At 32.5% G+C, this 15452-nt stretch overlaps 1 protein-coding gene across 2 annotated transcripts; it reads left to right on the forward strand.

The window, feature by feature from the left end:
• Positions 1 to 4590: 4590 nt before the first annotated feature.
• LOC112764621 (endo-1,4-beta-xylanase 1) lies at positions 4591 to 14947 on the forward strand. 2 transcript variants are annotated; one of them, XM_072223752.1, is made up of 8 exons: positions 4642 to 4988; positions 9659 to 11084; positions 11490 to 11857; positions 11956 to 12121; positions 12333 to 12685; positions 12795 to 12972; positions 13073 to 13612; positions 13759 to 14947. In XM_072223752.1, the coding sequence occupies exons 3-8, from the start codon at positions 11493 to 11495 to the stop codon at positions 14875 to 14877; spliced, it is 2721 nt and encodes a 906-aa protein (XP_072079853.1). In that variant the 5' UTR covers positions 4642 to 4988; positions 9659 to 11084; positions 11490 to 11492; the 3' UTR covers positions 14878 to 14947. The 2 variants fall into 2 exon arrangements, with proteins under 2 accessions (XP_025666093.1, XP_072079853.1); XM_025810308.3 differs by lacking the exon at positions 9659 to 11084 and having other exon boundaries at positions 4591 to 4988.
• Positions 14948 to 15452: the final 505 nt, after the last annotated feature.

Consider the following 15452-nt stretch of genomic DNA (forward strand, 5'->3'; position numbering starts at 1 on the left):
TACCCTTGGTTTAAGCACATAGAGAATAAGATCATCGTCACCTCCACCGCGGGAACTCCCCTCGGCAACCGAAGAGGTTGTTTATGAGTTTTCCAAATTTGAAAATTGAGTTTCATTAATTATTTAATTTTGACTTCATGATAGGACTATATTAAGGCTAAATATTTTTTTTTTGGATTTAAATAGGACATTTTAAGTTTTAGGGACCAAAACAAGACTAGGTCCAAATGTAACGGACCAATTTAGTGTTTTATCCTAAAATTTGTAGAGAAATGAGAATTAGATTTCATAGTGCACAAATCGAATTTGTGTTGAAATAATTCTTTTCTACCATAAAACAAATTAGACAATTCAATTTGCACATTCAAAAAAATTTTAATATTAAAATACAAATTTGATTTATATGTTTAAAAAATTTAAAATAAAAAAAATCTAATTCTCAAATATATTTAAAAAAATTTTAAAATTACATATCTGACTTTTAGATTTATAATTTTCACATAAAAAAAAACCAAGTGTCAACATTGTTAAAAAATACTACTAAAAGTACAATACCAAAATTAAAAAGCGTACTCATTCACCTCTTCAATTATATAAGTGTCAAATGATAATTTTGTTGTGATAATTTTTTATAAAGTGAAAGATTTTAACAATTCTTGAACTCATGTAATGAAAAGATTTTTATTATCCGATTTCAAAGAGTATAAAAATTCTCACAAGCGTTAATAAAGATATGGTTTTAAATTATTTTGATATTTTTTATTGATATTTATATTTATGTATTTTAATTAATTCTAATATGATCAATTAAAAATCTTATTTAAAATTTATTTAATATTTTTTTATATTTTATTTTTATTTTTTATTTTTATCAATCAGTATGTAAAAATTATGAGTTACATAATAAAATTTAAAAAAAATATATTTTTAACATAATATCTATAATTTTACATTTATAACATCTATAATTTTATATTCATATTATCCATAATTTTATACATATAATTTCATAACATCCATAAATTCTTACATATAACATTCATAATTATTAAAAAGAATATCAAATACTTAAATTAACATCCATAAATTCATACACATAACATCTCTAAATTCATACACATAAAAAACATATCAAATACTTAAAATTAATTTATTCAATTTACAATTTTACTCATAACATCCATAAATTTATATACATAACATCGATAATTAGGTACACATAACATTCATAATTTCGTATTCATAATATCCATAATTTCATAAATCTAATGTTCATAATTAATAAATTTTTACAATTAATATTTCAAATTTTAAACTATACATTTTATTGTATATTTTAAATTATTTCACATGTGCTCTAATGAACCATAATTTTAATTATTTTAATATTTTTATTTAATATTCATATATATGCTTATTTATTTATTTTAATATGATAAGTTAATAATTACTTTTAAAAATTTATTTGTTTTTTAATTTTGTTTATATTTTATATTTTATTTTATATTTTATAATAGTCTATATGTAAAAATATGAGTTGTATAATAAAAATTGTTAAAATTCTCTCTACATATAAAATCTATAACTTTAAACACAATATTCATAATCAACAAATTGATATTGATTTATTATTATTTATTTATTATTTTATTTTGTAGATCCCAAACCAATAATTTTATATGTTTGATTTTCAATAAATAGAGACCGATTAAATTTAAAATGTTTTATTTTTTATAAAATATGTTGATATGGTTTGAGTTTTTTTTTAAAGATGAATGATATAAAAAATTAGAATTTTTATTTAAAAGAAAAATTATAAAATTGTTAATGTAATAATAAAGGAGAGTTTTTTGAAATTTGATTTATATTAAATTTAAACTGACCTTTAGTATAATTAAATAAAAAAATATAATTATAAAATATTAATTGTGTCAATTAAATTAAAAGTGTGATTCTCTTGTAAATAAAAGTATTATTAATTATATTTTTATTTATTATATTTTGGCTAATTAGTGTATTATTTGTCAATGAATTATAGTTTAAGTAGTATATTTTTCTATATTCACCTATAGATCGCAAGTTCGAGACTCTCCATTTTTGATAAAAAAAAAATAGTAGCGTTAATAAACAAAATAAAATGTTCAGGATTTAGATTAAAAGGTGTAGGCCCCACTCAATTTTCATAAATTTCCATGTAGCGTATAGAAAAAAAATTTTATTTGCCCCTATTGAAATAACAAATTTGACCCCACTTAAAATTTTTTTTCCTTAGTCTACACTCCACAACCATATAAAAATAAAAGAAAAGATAGACTCTATTATGGCAGCATGCACCATGTTATAAAAATATTATATTAATTATTTAATAAAAAACAACTAAACATATAATAATAAAAAATAAAAAAACAAAATTAGTAATCTAAATTTAAATCTAAAAGGTCTTTTTTTTGTCTGGTCTCTAATATTATTTTTTATTATTATTTTTTTTTTTGAAGTTAGATGGAGTTTTATTTGTTCCATCTATATCAATTGGCAAAATTTTTTTGTTATAAATTTTATAAAGAGTTGACTTTCCTAATCGTATGAAAAATAAACTTTTAAATGATTATTTAGTGTTATATATAAAAAAATATTTGATTGTATTGATAATAAAAATATTATTCAATTTTTTAAAATATTAAATTTAAAGAATGAAATTTTAAGTTATGTTATTATTTTAAATTATTATTTTAGTATTTTAATTTATTTGTTAGATAATTCAAAGACTAATAATATTTTATAAAATTATAGTACAATTACAAAATTATTATCATGTTATGTATATTTTGCCCCCACTATTAAAATTTTTTAGATTCATCACTGGCCCAAATTCATAACTCTCTGCTATTGATTTCTGTTTAAATATGTTAGTGGAGCACGAAATTTGTTTGGATTAGGAATATGAAGCAGCTTGATTGCTGGAACAACTAGTTTACTGATAGAAAATCTTTGAAGTTTTTTCTCTATACACTTATCCTTTGAAGTTTTCGTTGGCGTCATTTAGCCAGCCAAGCTTGGCTACTATGAGAGGTGGCTTTGTGAGGGGGGAGCAGCTCGACCCTATGAACCTAGGAAAGAAAGAAAAATGGAGGGAAACTGCTACACCCAAATAGCAAAAAAGTAAGAAAGTCCTCTAGAGAGCAAGAGTTCATAGGGGAGGAAGCTTTAGCCCCAAGGATGGAAGAATGGATGGAAGGTGAAACTGTACAAGAAAATGCAATAGAAATTGTTATAGAAGAGGCTAACAAAAGTGACAAAGAAGATGATATAGGATGGACCTCCAAGAACTAGTCATTTGTCCAAGTGGTAAAGACAGAAAAGTCAAAGGAGAATGAGAGCCAACATGCAGAGGCCACTACATTTAAGGAAAAGAATAGCGAGGATGATCAGGAAGAGGAAGCGCATGAAGTCTTCGTAGAAAAAACTGTCGAAGGGTTTTTCAATTTGGTCATCAGAGATGGTGTCAAAGCTGAGCTAAAAAAAGATTGGTGGGACTCTTTGATAGTTAAGCCGCTGGACAGAAAGATCTGTCTGCTTGCTTTAAAAAGAAGATTGGAGGTAAATATCTCGATTTCACACTTATAGAAGGCCCTTAGAAGATTTTGGATCATTACCTAGCCATTCAGCTATAAAAACCTGATTTCAATTCTTACAACACTCAGACAGAAACCATTGCAGCTTAGATCAGACTACCAGGCCTTGCAATTGAATAATACAATCGTATGATACTGGAAAAATTGGTAACATTGTTAGGAAAATCCTGAAGGTTGACATAAATACATTTCAAATCTCCAGAGGTAAATTCGTAAGGATTTGCATTGAAGTGGACTTGTAGAAACCACTTGTATCTAAATGCCTCATTAATGGGGTACTTCATACAGTAAAATTTGAAGGGATACACCAAGTATACTTTGCTTGTGGTAGAGTTGGGCATGAGAAGAATGATTGTCCAAAATTGAAGAAAGTTGTAATGAACCAAGGAAGTATGGTGGAAAATGAGAGAACGGAAGAGCCATCAAGGGAGGAAAATGCTGCTAATGATGGAAAGAACATGCCAGAAAAGAAAAAGGGTAAATGAGTAATTGTGGAAACACAGAAAAACTATGTCCCTTGGATACTTATACAACGTACAACACGTGGCAAAAAGAATAATAAAGCTAGCGAAGGTACAAGTAGTGGGGCGTCCGAAAAAGGGAAAGAGCAGAGGATCGTGGAGACAACAACATTTCTAACTAGGTTTGCTGTGCTATAAAATGATGAGGTTAATGAAGGTTCCATTCAAATTATTGAAAAAGGATAAAGGTGATGAAAGGCAAGTAATAAAAGCTAGGGCACAAAGGGATAAATTTGAAACCCAAAAAGGAAAAAAGACAAATGACACAAAAGGTAAATAAACACAGAGCCTTTCCTACAGAACCCAAAGCCAAAACCAGCCCACTAATTAAAAAAATGTGCCAAACAAACCTAGCCCTAACCCATCTAGGTCTGTCACCACTAAAGTCCAAGAAGGAACAAAACTTTGACAAGCAACCAGCAACAATAGCTTGACCCAAGCTTGATCCACAATAGCAATAGAAGTAACAAATAATATCACCCTTCCATAACCATCGCACACCCAAACCCTTCCAATATCGATAACACCTTGAACCAAAACATGAAAATTTACCCCCAACCTCATCATTTCAAAGAGAATTAGACTACAATGAAAAGTGATACCCCTTCACAGATGTTACAAGTGGTAGAATCAACCCTGGACAGAAAGAATTTGGACAAATCGCCTGATTTAGCCCCCCCAGGTTTTGAATCCTTAGAATCGAAGGTTCTAATAGAGCTTATGGACAAATTTGAGAAGGAAAATAGAAGCAATGAAGCTATGATTCTGGAAAACCGCAACGAGATAAGGGATGAGATGCAGTGGCAGTGATGGGACTTGCCCCTCCCTTGGTCAGGTACTCTGATGAGCTTTGAATGTATTGTATTCTGTTATATTTTATTTTGTTTTAATCTCCTATCTCTATGAAGATTCTTTCCTAGAATATCAGAAGGTGTGCGAATGAGTCTACGATTCACACACCCAAAGAGATTGTTAGCCAGTATAGTCCCGACATTACTGTGTTAATTGAAACCAAATGTAGTGAAGATACTGCCAATAGAGTTATCAAAGAAATGGGGTTCATGCATAACATTCTGGAAAAGGCGATTGGTTTCATGGGTGGAATATGGGTATTATGGAATAGTGATGGCCTGATATTGAGGGTTGATATTTCTCACCAACAGTTTATTCACCTAGAGGTCAAAGACTTGAAGAAAAGAGTGTGGTACTTGATAGCAATATATGTCAATCCTCATCCCCAATAGAGGCACATCTTATGGGAAGCTTTGAAAGATATAGCTAGAGATGTGAGGAAGGAATGGATGTTGATTGGTGACTTCAATGATATCATAGGAGAGATAAAAAAAAAAAGGAGGAGCGCCTATTGATAGCACAACTTGTAACCGGTTTTGAGGATGGATTGAGGAGTGTTGTTTAATTGATCTGGGATTTATAGGCTCCAAGTTTACCTGGATTGATGGTATTAGAGAAGGCAGAGAAAAGACCTTTAAGAGACTAGACCGTGCCTTAGCAAATTCATCATGGAGAATGAATTTCCCAAATGTGATTATGAATGTTCTCCCAAGAGTGAATTCTGACCACCACCCCCTTTTAGTAGATCTTGAACCAAGGAGATTTGATAGGGATGAAAATCCATTTTGTTTTGAAGTGATGTGGCTAACTCACTAAGATTTTACAGATTTCATATAACACTCTTGGAGAAATGACTATCAATTACGAGAGCACTAGAATCACTTAAAGGCAACCTTAAAACTTGAAATATTGAGGTGTTTGGGCATGTAATGAAGAAGGAAATAAGAATCCTCAACCGTCTTTAAGAAATTCAAAATGCGGCATCCTATAGCAGTAACCTGTTTCTCCAAGATTTGGATAAAGAGTTGAAACATGAATTGGAGACTATCCTGAACCGTGAAAAAAAATTTTGGTTACAAAAATTTTGACAACAGTGGATTGTAAAGGGAAATAGAAATATGAGGTACTATCATACAAAAACCCTTATTAGAAGAAGGAGAAATAGAATTATCAAGTTGAGAAGGCAAGATGGCAGCTGGTGTGAGAACAGTAAAGAGTTGATAGAATTTACCTCGAACTTCTACAAGGACCTGTATAAAGAAAATGATGTGAATAGGATGCCCCTAAACACAAATTGTAAATTTCTCATAATAAAAGAACATGTTAACACTGGTATATTAAGTTCTCCTGGCTTTGATGTCATTAAAACTTTTCCTTTCAACATAGGCTCTATGAAAGCTCTAGGTAAAGACGACTTTTTAGCCCTGTTTTTTTAAGAAAAATTGGTAGACTTTGGGGCACTTCTTTGCACACTTTATCATTTTCCTATGGAATAACCCAAGTGAAATTACAAGTGTAAATTAGACTCTCTTGGCACTGATACCTAAGAATAATCAACCAGAATTTATAAATCAATTTCGGCAAATATCTTTGTGCAATGTAGTATATAAAATCCTTACAAAGATTCTGGTGAAAAAGCTAAAATCCCTTCTGAATGATAAAATTTCTCCTTGTTAGTCAAGCTTTGTTCTTGGTTGTATTATACAATCATCGCAAAGGAAATGATACATGATATGGGGAAGATGAAAGGAAAAAAGAAATTTACGGCCATCAAAATTGATTTCAAAAAAGCATATGATAGATTAAGTTGGATTTTTATTAAGATGGCTTTTAGAAAAAATGGGTGTAAGTAAAAAGATCGTGGAGATTATAATGAACTGTGTCACATCTGTCTCTTACAAGGTCCTTTAGAACGGGTGTAAAACATATGCATTTACCCCTACCTGCGGCATTAGACAAGGCGACCCTTTGTCTCCGTATCTTTTTGTTATTGCTATGGAAAAACTATCTCACATGATTGAAGATAAAATTATCAAAGGGGGCTGGAAACCAATGCGAGCTAGAAGAGATGGACCTTTGATCTTGCATTTTTTCTTTACTGATGACTTATTACTTTTTGCCGAAGCTTCATGGGAGCAAATGGAAATGCTTTTAAGCACTCTCAGAGTGTTTGGTAAAGCATCGGAATTACAGATAAATGTGGCTAAAACATCTATGCTCTACTCTGAAACTGTTACAACAGAGAGAAGTGCAATAAATAGTGTGTGCACTTCAAGGAAGTCCCTTGTTTAGGATGCTATTTGGGGGCTATGATCTTGAACTCGAAAAAAAAGACAGTTTCAAGATGACTGTAAAGAGATTCAAAGAGAAGCTTAAGGGATGGAAAGCAAGATGCTTGTCTATAGTAGAGAGAATCACTTTAGTCTAATTAGTCATCAATCCTTGCCTTAGTTTTGATATGGCTCACACCAAGATTCCAATTAGGATTTGTAATGAAATAGAGAAACTCCAACGAAATTTTATGTGAAAAAAGAAGAATAACAACAGAAAATTACACGCTGTTAGCTGGAAGAGCATGTGTAAACCAAAAGTTCAGGGGAGCTTAGGGATTCGTAAGCTCAATCTTATTAATAAAGCTTTCCTTATGAAAACTTTGTGGAGAACTTTGACAGAGTCAAATTCTTTATGGGTCAATATGGTATACGCTAAGTATGGCAGGGGGACAGACTTAATGTCTAATATTATCTCTCACCCATCGAATTATCCCTTCTAGAAACAACTAGTTAAAGTATGGAAAAGTATAAAATAACATATTGGCTATGATATTGGTGATGGTTGTAAAACAAATTTTTGGAGTGATTGGTGGGTCAAGAGTGAAGACAAGCTTATTTTAAAGATTACAATTGAACTCGGAGAAGATATGATGGATGCTAAAGTTCGTGACTTTGTCCTTCAAAATGGTGAGTGGAATATAAATCTTTTGAGGCAATTTCTCCCTAATGACTCTATAAATAAAATAAGAGCCTTGTTGCCACCCAATGATAAAATGGGCAAAGACAAACCCTTTTGGAAAGGAACAAGTAATGCTAACTTTATTGTGGCCAGTGCTTACTATATGATTACAAAGGAGGAAGGATAGTAATATATGACATGGAAGATTATTTGGCAATGGAAAGGTCCACAGTGCATAAAATGCTTTATGTGAATGGTCTTTCACAAGAGACTAGTGAATGCAAGTTGGAGAGCAAAGCTGTTTGGAAGCTGTCCGAACTGCCACCTCTATGACAGACGGCAAGAAACGCTCCTCCACGTGTTAAGATATTGCACATCGGCGACTAAAATCTGGGTACGTATGGTGCATCCCCAAAACTTATATCTTTTTCTTAGAGCTTCCTTTGATATATGGATTAGATGGAACCCGACATCGAAAATTGATACCTCAAAAGAGGGAACATAGTTATCGTATTTCATAGTAACTTGCTTGAAAATATGGAACTGGAGAAAAAGAAAATTTTCTTTTCTCCATATAAAAGACCAATCTATGCTATGGACTCCGATTCATAATTCCTTTTGTCCAAAGCATCTATGAGGCCTTTAAAAAGCATACCTTGCTATAGAATCTTAGAAGAAGAGTTGAATGCCACATAAAATAGAGACTTCTTCTTCTAGGGTGGATAAAAACCAATTCAAATAGAACTTCTGTGAGAAAGCCTGGCAGAGCAGGGTGTAGTGAATTAATAAGATATGACCAGAGGCACTGGATAGCGGGATATATATTTAACATTGGGACTGTACAATATTTAAAGCAGAGCTGTGGGAGGTGGTTAAGTGTTTGGAGATTGCATAGGACTTGTGACTTAAAAGAATTGAGCTTGAAGTATACTCTAAAATTATCTATACTCTCCGAAATAAACAGAATATCTCAATACATCCAAATACTTTAGTAAGAAGAATCAGTCAACTTAAGCAGCGAAATTGGAGGCTATCTTTTGTGCATAATTACAAAGAAAAAAAATCGTGCAGCAGATTTTCTTGCTAGAAGGAGTCTTAGCTTAATTGAAGATTTTCATTTTGTTGATAACACTGTTCAGAAATTTTGTGAAAATCATTGATGATGATGCTAAAGGGATCTTATTACCCTATGTAATTTCGATCTTGTAATCTCTGGACTTTGCCCCATCTGTTAACCAGAAAAAAAAAATTTACTGACAGAAAAGATACTTGCATGAGTCTTTATGCTCAAGTCAAAAGAATTTTTGAGATAAGAAATAAGAGTATTAAGGACTTATTTGGGTAAGCTTAAAAAAAAAAAAGATGTTTTCAAGTTATCTTTTTTTAAAAGATCTTTTAGAAAAATAAAAATAATTTTATATTTAGATATCTCATATAAAAAGATATTTTTATCTATTAATTATGTTTAAGAACAACAATACAAAAGTACTTTTTTTATTATTTATTATGTTAAAAATATTTTAAAAAAAAAGATGTAAATTATATTTTGTCAAATTTTTTTATTTTTCTAGTATTTTTATTGTTACTATTAGAAATTTTATTTTTCTAACTAATATTTATATTTTTTATTTTGTTTTCTCGGCTCATGATCTTATGCGAATGTGAAATAATGTTTTTTTTAAACAAAAAACCTACATACAGGCCCAAGTAATATTAACAGACAATAGTGAAGGCCCAATGAGTTGCGACTCCACGGAAGAAGATTAGGCTTAATTCGGCCCAGTCCATCCATTTAAAGCTGAAAGTCAACGGACAGAAATAAAGGTAAAACTAAAAAGTCAAGAAGTGGAAAGAGAGAACGAAATCCAAGTGAGGGTAGGAGTTGAGTTGAGGTTCAGTTTTGACTTTTGAGTGTCGGCAACGGAAAGAATCAACAGAATTTGTGTGGATCTCTCCCTAATAATAATCAAACCATGGAGTCTCGTATTTTTCATTCTCCTTACGTTCATGTCTTTAACTGCACTCCATTAATAATACCCACCGGAGCTTTTGTTTTAGATCAGAGACAGACAAGTATTATGGAATATATATGTGGTAACATTAATTGACACCCACTTCTATTTTCTGCACTGACTCCCTCATATCCTTTTATTTTTCTATTTAATTAATTATTATTTTATTATGTTCCTTAACTAGCAACATCATTAGTTGTTGTTGTCCTCCTCTCCTTAATCATGCCACCCTTGAATGTAGTTTCAGCTAAGTTGATCCAATTAGTCATCATTACCCATAATTATAGTTGATAACCTCAAGTTTCAGGATCAAACATATTTGGTTTATCTGACTCGCAAGTAAATACTTTAGAAACTATATATGATATTGTGGACATTCATAAAAAGATTCTCAACTTGTTCAATGTCATAATAAATATACGATATTTATGGATCAAAAAGCAATATCCACCTAACTATGAAAAACCTTGTAATCCAAGTCTCATACACATACATGGAATTTGTTAATGTTGCAAGTGTGAAGAGTGTTGAAGTTAGTCCCACATCAAAGAAAGCAAGGAAGAGTGAGTAGTTTATTATTATAAAATTAAGGAACAAAACTATTATATTCTTCCTCAACTCTACGAACCTTAGGCTTCCAGTCCAATTCAAGCATAGATAATCTGCAAGACAAAGCAAATGGGAACTAAAAGCAAAACAAAATTCACAAAGATATCAATTCCTACTCCACCTTTTTTCCATTGTTGGTATTATTATTTGAAAGGGTCTTGATAATAATAATAGTAATAATAATAATAATAATATTCAGTTGTGAAATTCAGATGATCATGTGGTTTAGATAATAAACAAAGCACAACTGGGAAGAAGACGCTAACAGCTTTCACACATTTTTAGACTAGTTTGGAATTGGATTCCCCATGTTTTTGAACTTTCATTTTTTCTATTAGTTTGGTTTGTTGGCCCCACAATTTTCCGTAGCTTTCACACTCAAATTTGGTGAGCCAATTAGTACATACATATATTGAGAGACTGTAGGCCTACTGCTTCACAAGAACAGCACAGCCTCAAATTGTTCTGAAAGATTTGCTGATTATAATTGTTGAATTGGTTTACAGGTATGGAGACTTTAAAGAAGATTTTTGCTTGTTCTGTTGAATTTCTCTTTTCTTATTACTTAATTGCTAGCACATAAGTTGTAATAACTGCGGTAGATGCTTGCAAGTTAATAGGGACCATTGCAGCAATTAAGAATTTAAGATGGTAGTATATGGTAGATGACATATTTTATTATAGTATAAGTAGCATATGGTACATGAGACATTATTTTAATGCTGGTGATGTTTTACTCATCTAAAGAACAAAACATTCAAGTGTTTTGTATTAATTTTCTTTAGATGATCATGGAAATAGTTGGTGTAGAGATTGAGATTCTAAACATAAGATATGATTATTGTTTCACATAAAACCTCTGAAAAGTATGCATGTTCCTAACTATTTTCTGATATTGTTTTCTTTGGCAGATCATGGAGGGAAAACACTCTGTTCCAAGTATGACCAAGCCTACTAATATCATACAAAATCATGACTTCTCTGAAGGGCTAAGCTTTTGGCATCCGAATGGCTGCGACGGCTATGTTGCTTCAACTGAACCAGGTCCTCAAGGAGGAGTGACAATGACATTAGGTGCTAAATATGCTGTTATCACAAACAGAAAGGAATGGTGGCAAGGTCTTGAGCAAGATATCACCGGAAAAGTCTCTGTCGCTTCCACTTATGCTGTTTCGGCCAATGTTGGAGTAGCTGCACTTTCTGAGGGATCTGCTGATGTTCTAGCTACCCTGAAACTAGAGTATCATGGTTCTGATGCAAGCTACCTGTTCCTTGGGAGGTACATAATAATTTTTATAATCTCATTGTATTCTCTTCCTTGTTCTATAAGATACATTTACCAAAATGATTACAAAATTGACCATTATTTTCCTACAGAACTTCTTGTACAAAGGGTAGCTGGGAAAATCTGAAAGGGACATTTTCATTGTCAACTATGCCTGATCGAGTTACATTTTATTTGGAAGGACCTGCTCCTGGAGTTGACCTTCTTATACAATCAGTAGAGATTACCTGCTCTAGTTCAAGTGATATTGAGGATCATGTAATTTTCCATTTCTGAATGCTGTTACATCTTTGCAAAATTATAAATCTTGGTGAAAAGTCTAATATATTTAACAAACTTGAAGCACATACATACCTGAAATGAAATAGTTACCACATCTTCCATTGCAATAAACATAATCATTGCACATGTAATCTCTTTTAAACTCACTAACTTGTGATGAATTGTCCTCCTTTGTTTTATAATAAAGGCAAAAACAACAGGAACTTTGTCAACTGAAGATGATAACATCATAATAAACCCACAATTTGATGATGGCCAGAATAACTGGTCTGGAAGAGGCTGCAAGATCGCAATACATGACTCACTGGGAAATGGAAAAGTCCTTCCCAAGGTTGGAAAATTCTTTGCAGCTGCAACAGAACGCACCCAAAGCTGGAATGGAATTCAGCAGGACATTACCGGACGGGTGCAGCGTAAGCTCGCCTATGAACTCTCTGCTTTGGTTCGGATATTTGGAGGCAATGTCACTTCTTCTGATGTCCGCGCAACTTTATGGGTTCAGAATCCGGATTCTCGAGAGCAGTATATAGGAATTGCCAAGTTAGTAGCTTTTGATGATTGTGTACTTTCAGAAAACAAGATTACTTGATCTTAAAACTACCTCAAAATTTATTTTAATTGCTGAACAAAGATCATGTTTTACCAAAAGTGTGCAGGCAACAAATCAAGATTGGGTTCAATTGCAGGGAAAGTTCCTTATAAATAATTCCCCATCAAAAGTGGTTGTTTATTTAGAAGGTCCCCCAGCAGGCATTGACATTCTTGTCAATACTATTGTTATAAAACATGCTCCCAAGACAGCTCCATCAACGCCACCAGATTTTGAGGTTCATAATATTTCCAGTCAAACACATTAATTTATATTAGCATTATGGACGATTGTGTATATATGTTTCAAGAACTTAAAGAGTGGCCTTGTGTTTGCAGGATGCTCCTTTTGGGATTAATATAATTGAGAATAGTAATCTGGCTAATGGCACCAATGGATGGTTTCCCCTTGGTAATTGTACTCTGAGTGTTGGAACCGGTTCGCCACGTGTGCTTCCACCAATGGCAAGAGACTCTCTTGGACCTCACGAGTCGTTGAGTGGCCGCTATGTCCTTGTAACGAACCGCACCCAAACATGGATGGGGCCTGCTCAGATGATCACTGAGAAATTGAAGCTGTTCTTAACATACCAAGTGTCTGCTTGGGTGAGGATTGGTTCAACAGGATCAGTTGGTCCTCAGAATGTGAATGTTGCCCTTAGTGTTGACGATCAGTGGGTGAATGGAGGACAAGTTGAGGTTGCTGATGACAGATGGCATGAAATTGGTGGATCATTTAGAATTGAGAAGCAACCATCAAAGGTTATGGTTTATATTCAAGGTCCTGCTTCTGGTGTTGATTTGATGATTTCTGGACTTCAAATCTTCCCTGTTGATAGACAAGCAAGGTTTAGATATTTAAGGAGGCAGACAGACAAGGTAACATTCCAGATTCCATGCTTATTCTGTATTATTCTAACATATCAATCTTCATTAGAATTGATTTGGAAAGTTCTAAATATCTCTTATCTCTTGCACTTGAATTCAAGAATCCTTTTTTCTGTTTCTCATTTCTTGCTCTCCAGGTTCGAAAGCGCGATGTAATCTTGAAATTCTCTGGGCTGGAGGACATAAGTGGTCTAGGAACTTTGGTTAAAGTGAGGCAAATACAGAACGATTTTCCAATTGGAACATGCATCAACAGAACAAACATTGACAATGAAGACTTTGTTGACTTCTTTGTGAAGCATTTTAACTGGGCTGTGTTTGGGAATGAGTTGAAGTGGTATTGGACAGAACCACAACAGGGGAATATCAACTACAAAGATGCTGATGAAATGTTAGACTTATGCCTCAAGAACAAGATAGAAACCCGCGGCCACTGCATCTTCTGGGAAGTAGAAGGCACAGTTCAGCAGTGGATCAAATCACTGAACAAAGACGATTTGATGAAAGCAGTCCAAAATCGGTTAAGCAGCCTCTTGAATCGGTACAAGGGCAAGTTCAGGCACTATGATGTTAACAATGAAATGCTGCATGGTTCATTTTATCAAGACAGGCTTGGTAGAGACATAAGAGCAAACATGTTCAAGGCAGCACACCAATTAGACCCATCTGCTACTCTCTTTGTGAATGATTATCACATTGAAGATGGAAACGACACAAGATCAACACCAGAGAAATACATTCAACAGATTCTTGATTTGCAACATCAAGGTGCACCAGTTGGTGGAATTGGAATTCAAGGACACATAGATAGTCCTGTGGGGCCTATTGTTTGTTCTGCACTTGATAAATTAGGGACTCTTGGTTTACCAATATGGTTCACTGAGCTTGATGTTTCTTCAAGAAATGAGTATGTTAGAGCTGATGATTTGGAAGTTATGATGAGGGAAGCCATGGCACACCCTTCAGTAGATGGCATAATGCTGTGGGGATTCTGGGAATTGTTTATGAGCAGAGAGAATTCACACTTGGTGAATGCAGAAGGTGATGTTAATGAAGCTGGAAAAAGGTTACTTTGTCTTAAACAAGAGTGGTTGTCTCATAGCCATGGCTGTATTGATGATCAAGGGATATTCAGCTTCAGAGGCTTCAGTGGAACATACAATGTTGAAGTTGTAACATTATCTAAGATTGTTTCAAAGACATTTGTTGTTGATAAAGGTGACTCTCCTTTGGAGGTAGAGGTATCCTTTAACTAGTATTGTGCTGCTTTTATTTGCGAATTCCATTCATTTCTTTTAAATAAAATATAATTTTATTACCAAATAATTTACTACTCTGAATGGTAATATATATATATACAAATTTTGTGATCATCCTGTGCAATACACAGGATACATCCTAGTTATATTAAATTAGTATTTTGATAAATATTAATTTGTGTATTAATTTATTATATATGATAGATAAGACAAAAAAAAAAAAAGAAATCATATATATCTATTATAAATAACAGAGAAAGAGAGTTTTTAAATGAGAAGATTAGCAAAAAAAAATATTGGTTTAATTTTTATTGATTTTGTCATTTTTATCAAGGGTAAAATCTAATACCTTGGATTTAATTTTTAATATACAAGAGTACATAGGAATAAGTAGTATTTTATTTTTAGAAAATAATTATTTTTTTAATTTATAATTAAAAAAATCCTTATTAAATATGGCTTATTCCGGTGTACCCGTGTATTTTTGGAGACGATAATAATGGTTATCATTGTTAAATATGGCTTGTTTTCTTAATTTATCATTAAAAAAAAATCCTTGTCGATGTATTTTT

The sequence above is a fragment of the Arachis hypogaea genome, chromosome 17 (assembly GCF_003086295.3).
Source record: "Arachis hypogaea cultivar Tifrunner chromosome 17, arahy.Tifrunner.gnm2.J5K5, whole genome shotgun sequence".
Lineage (NCBI taxonomy): Eukaryota > Viridiplantae > Streptophyta > Magnoliopsida > Fabales > Fabaceae > Arachis > Arachis hypogaea.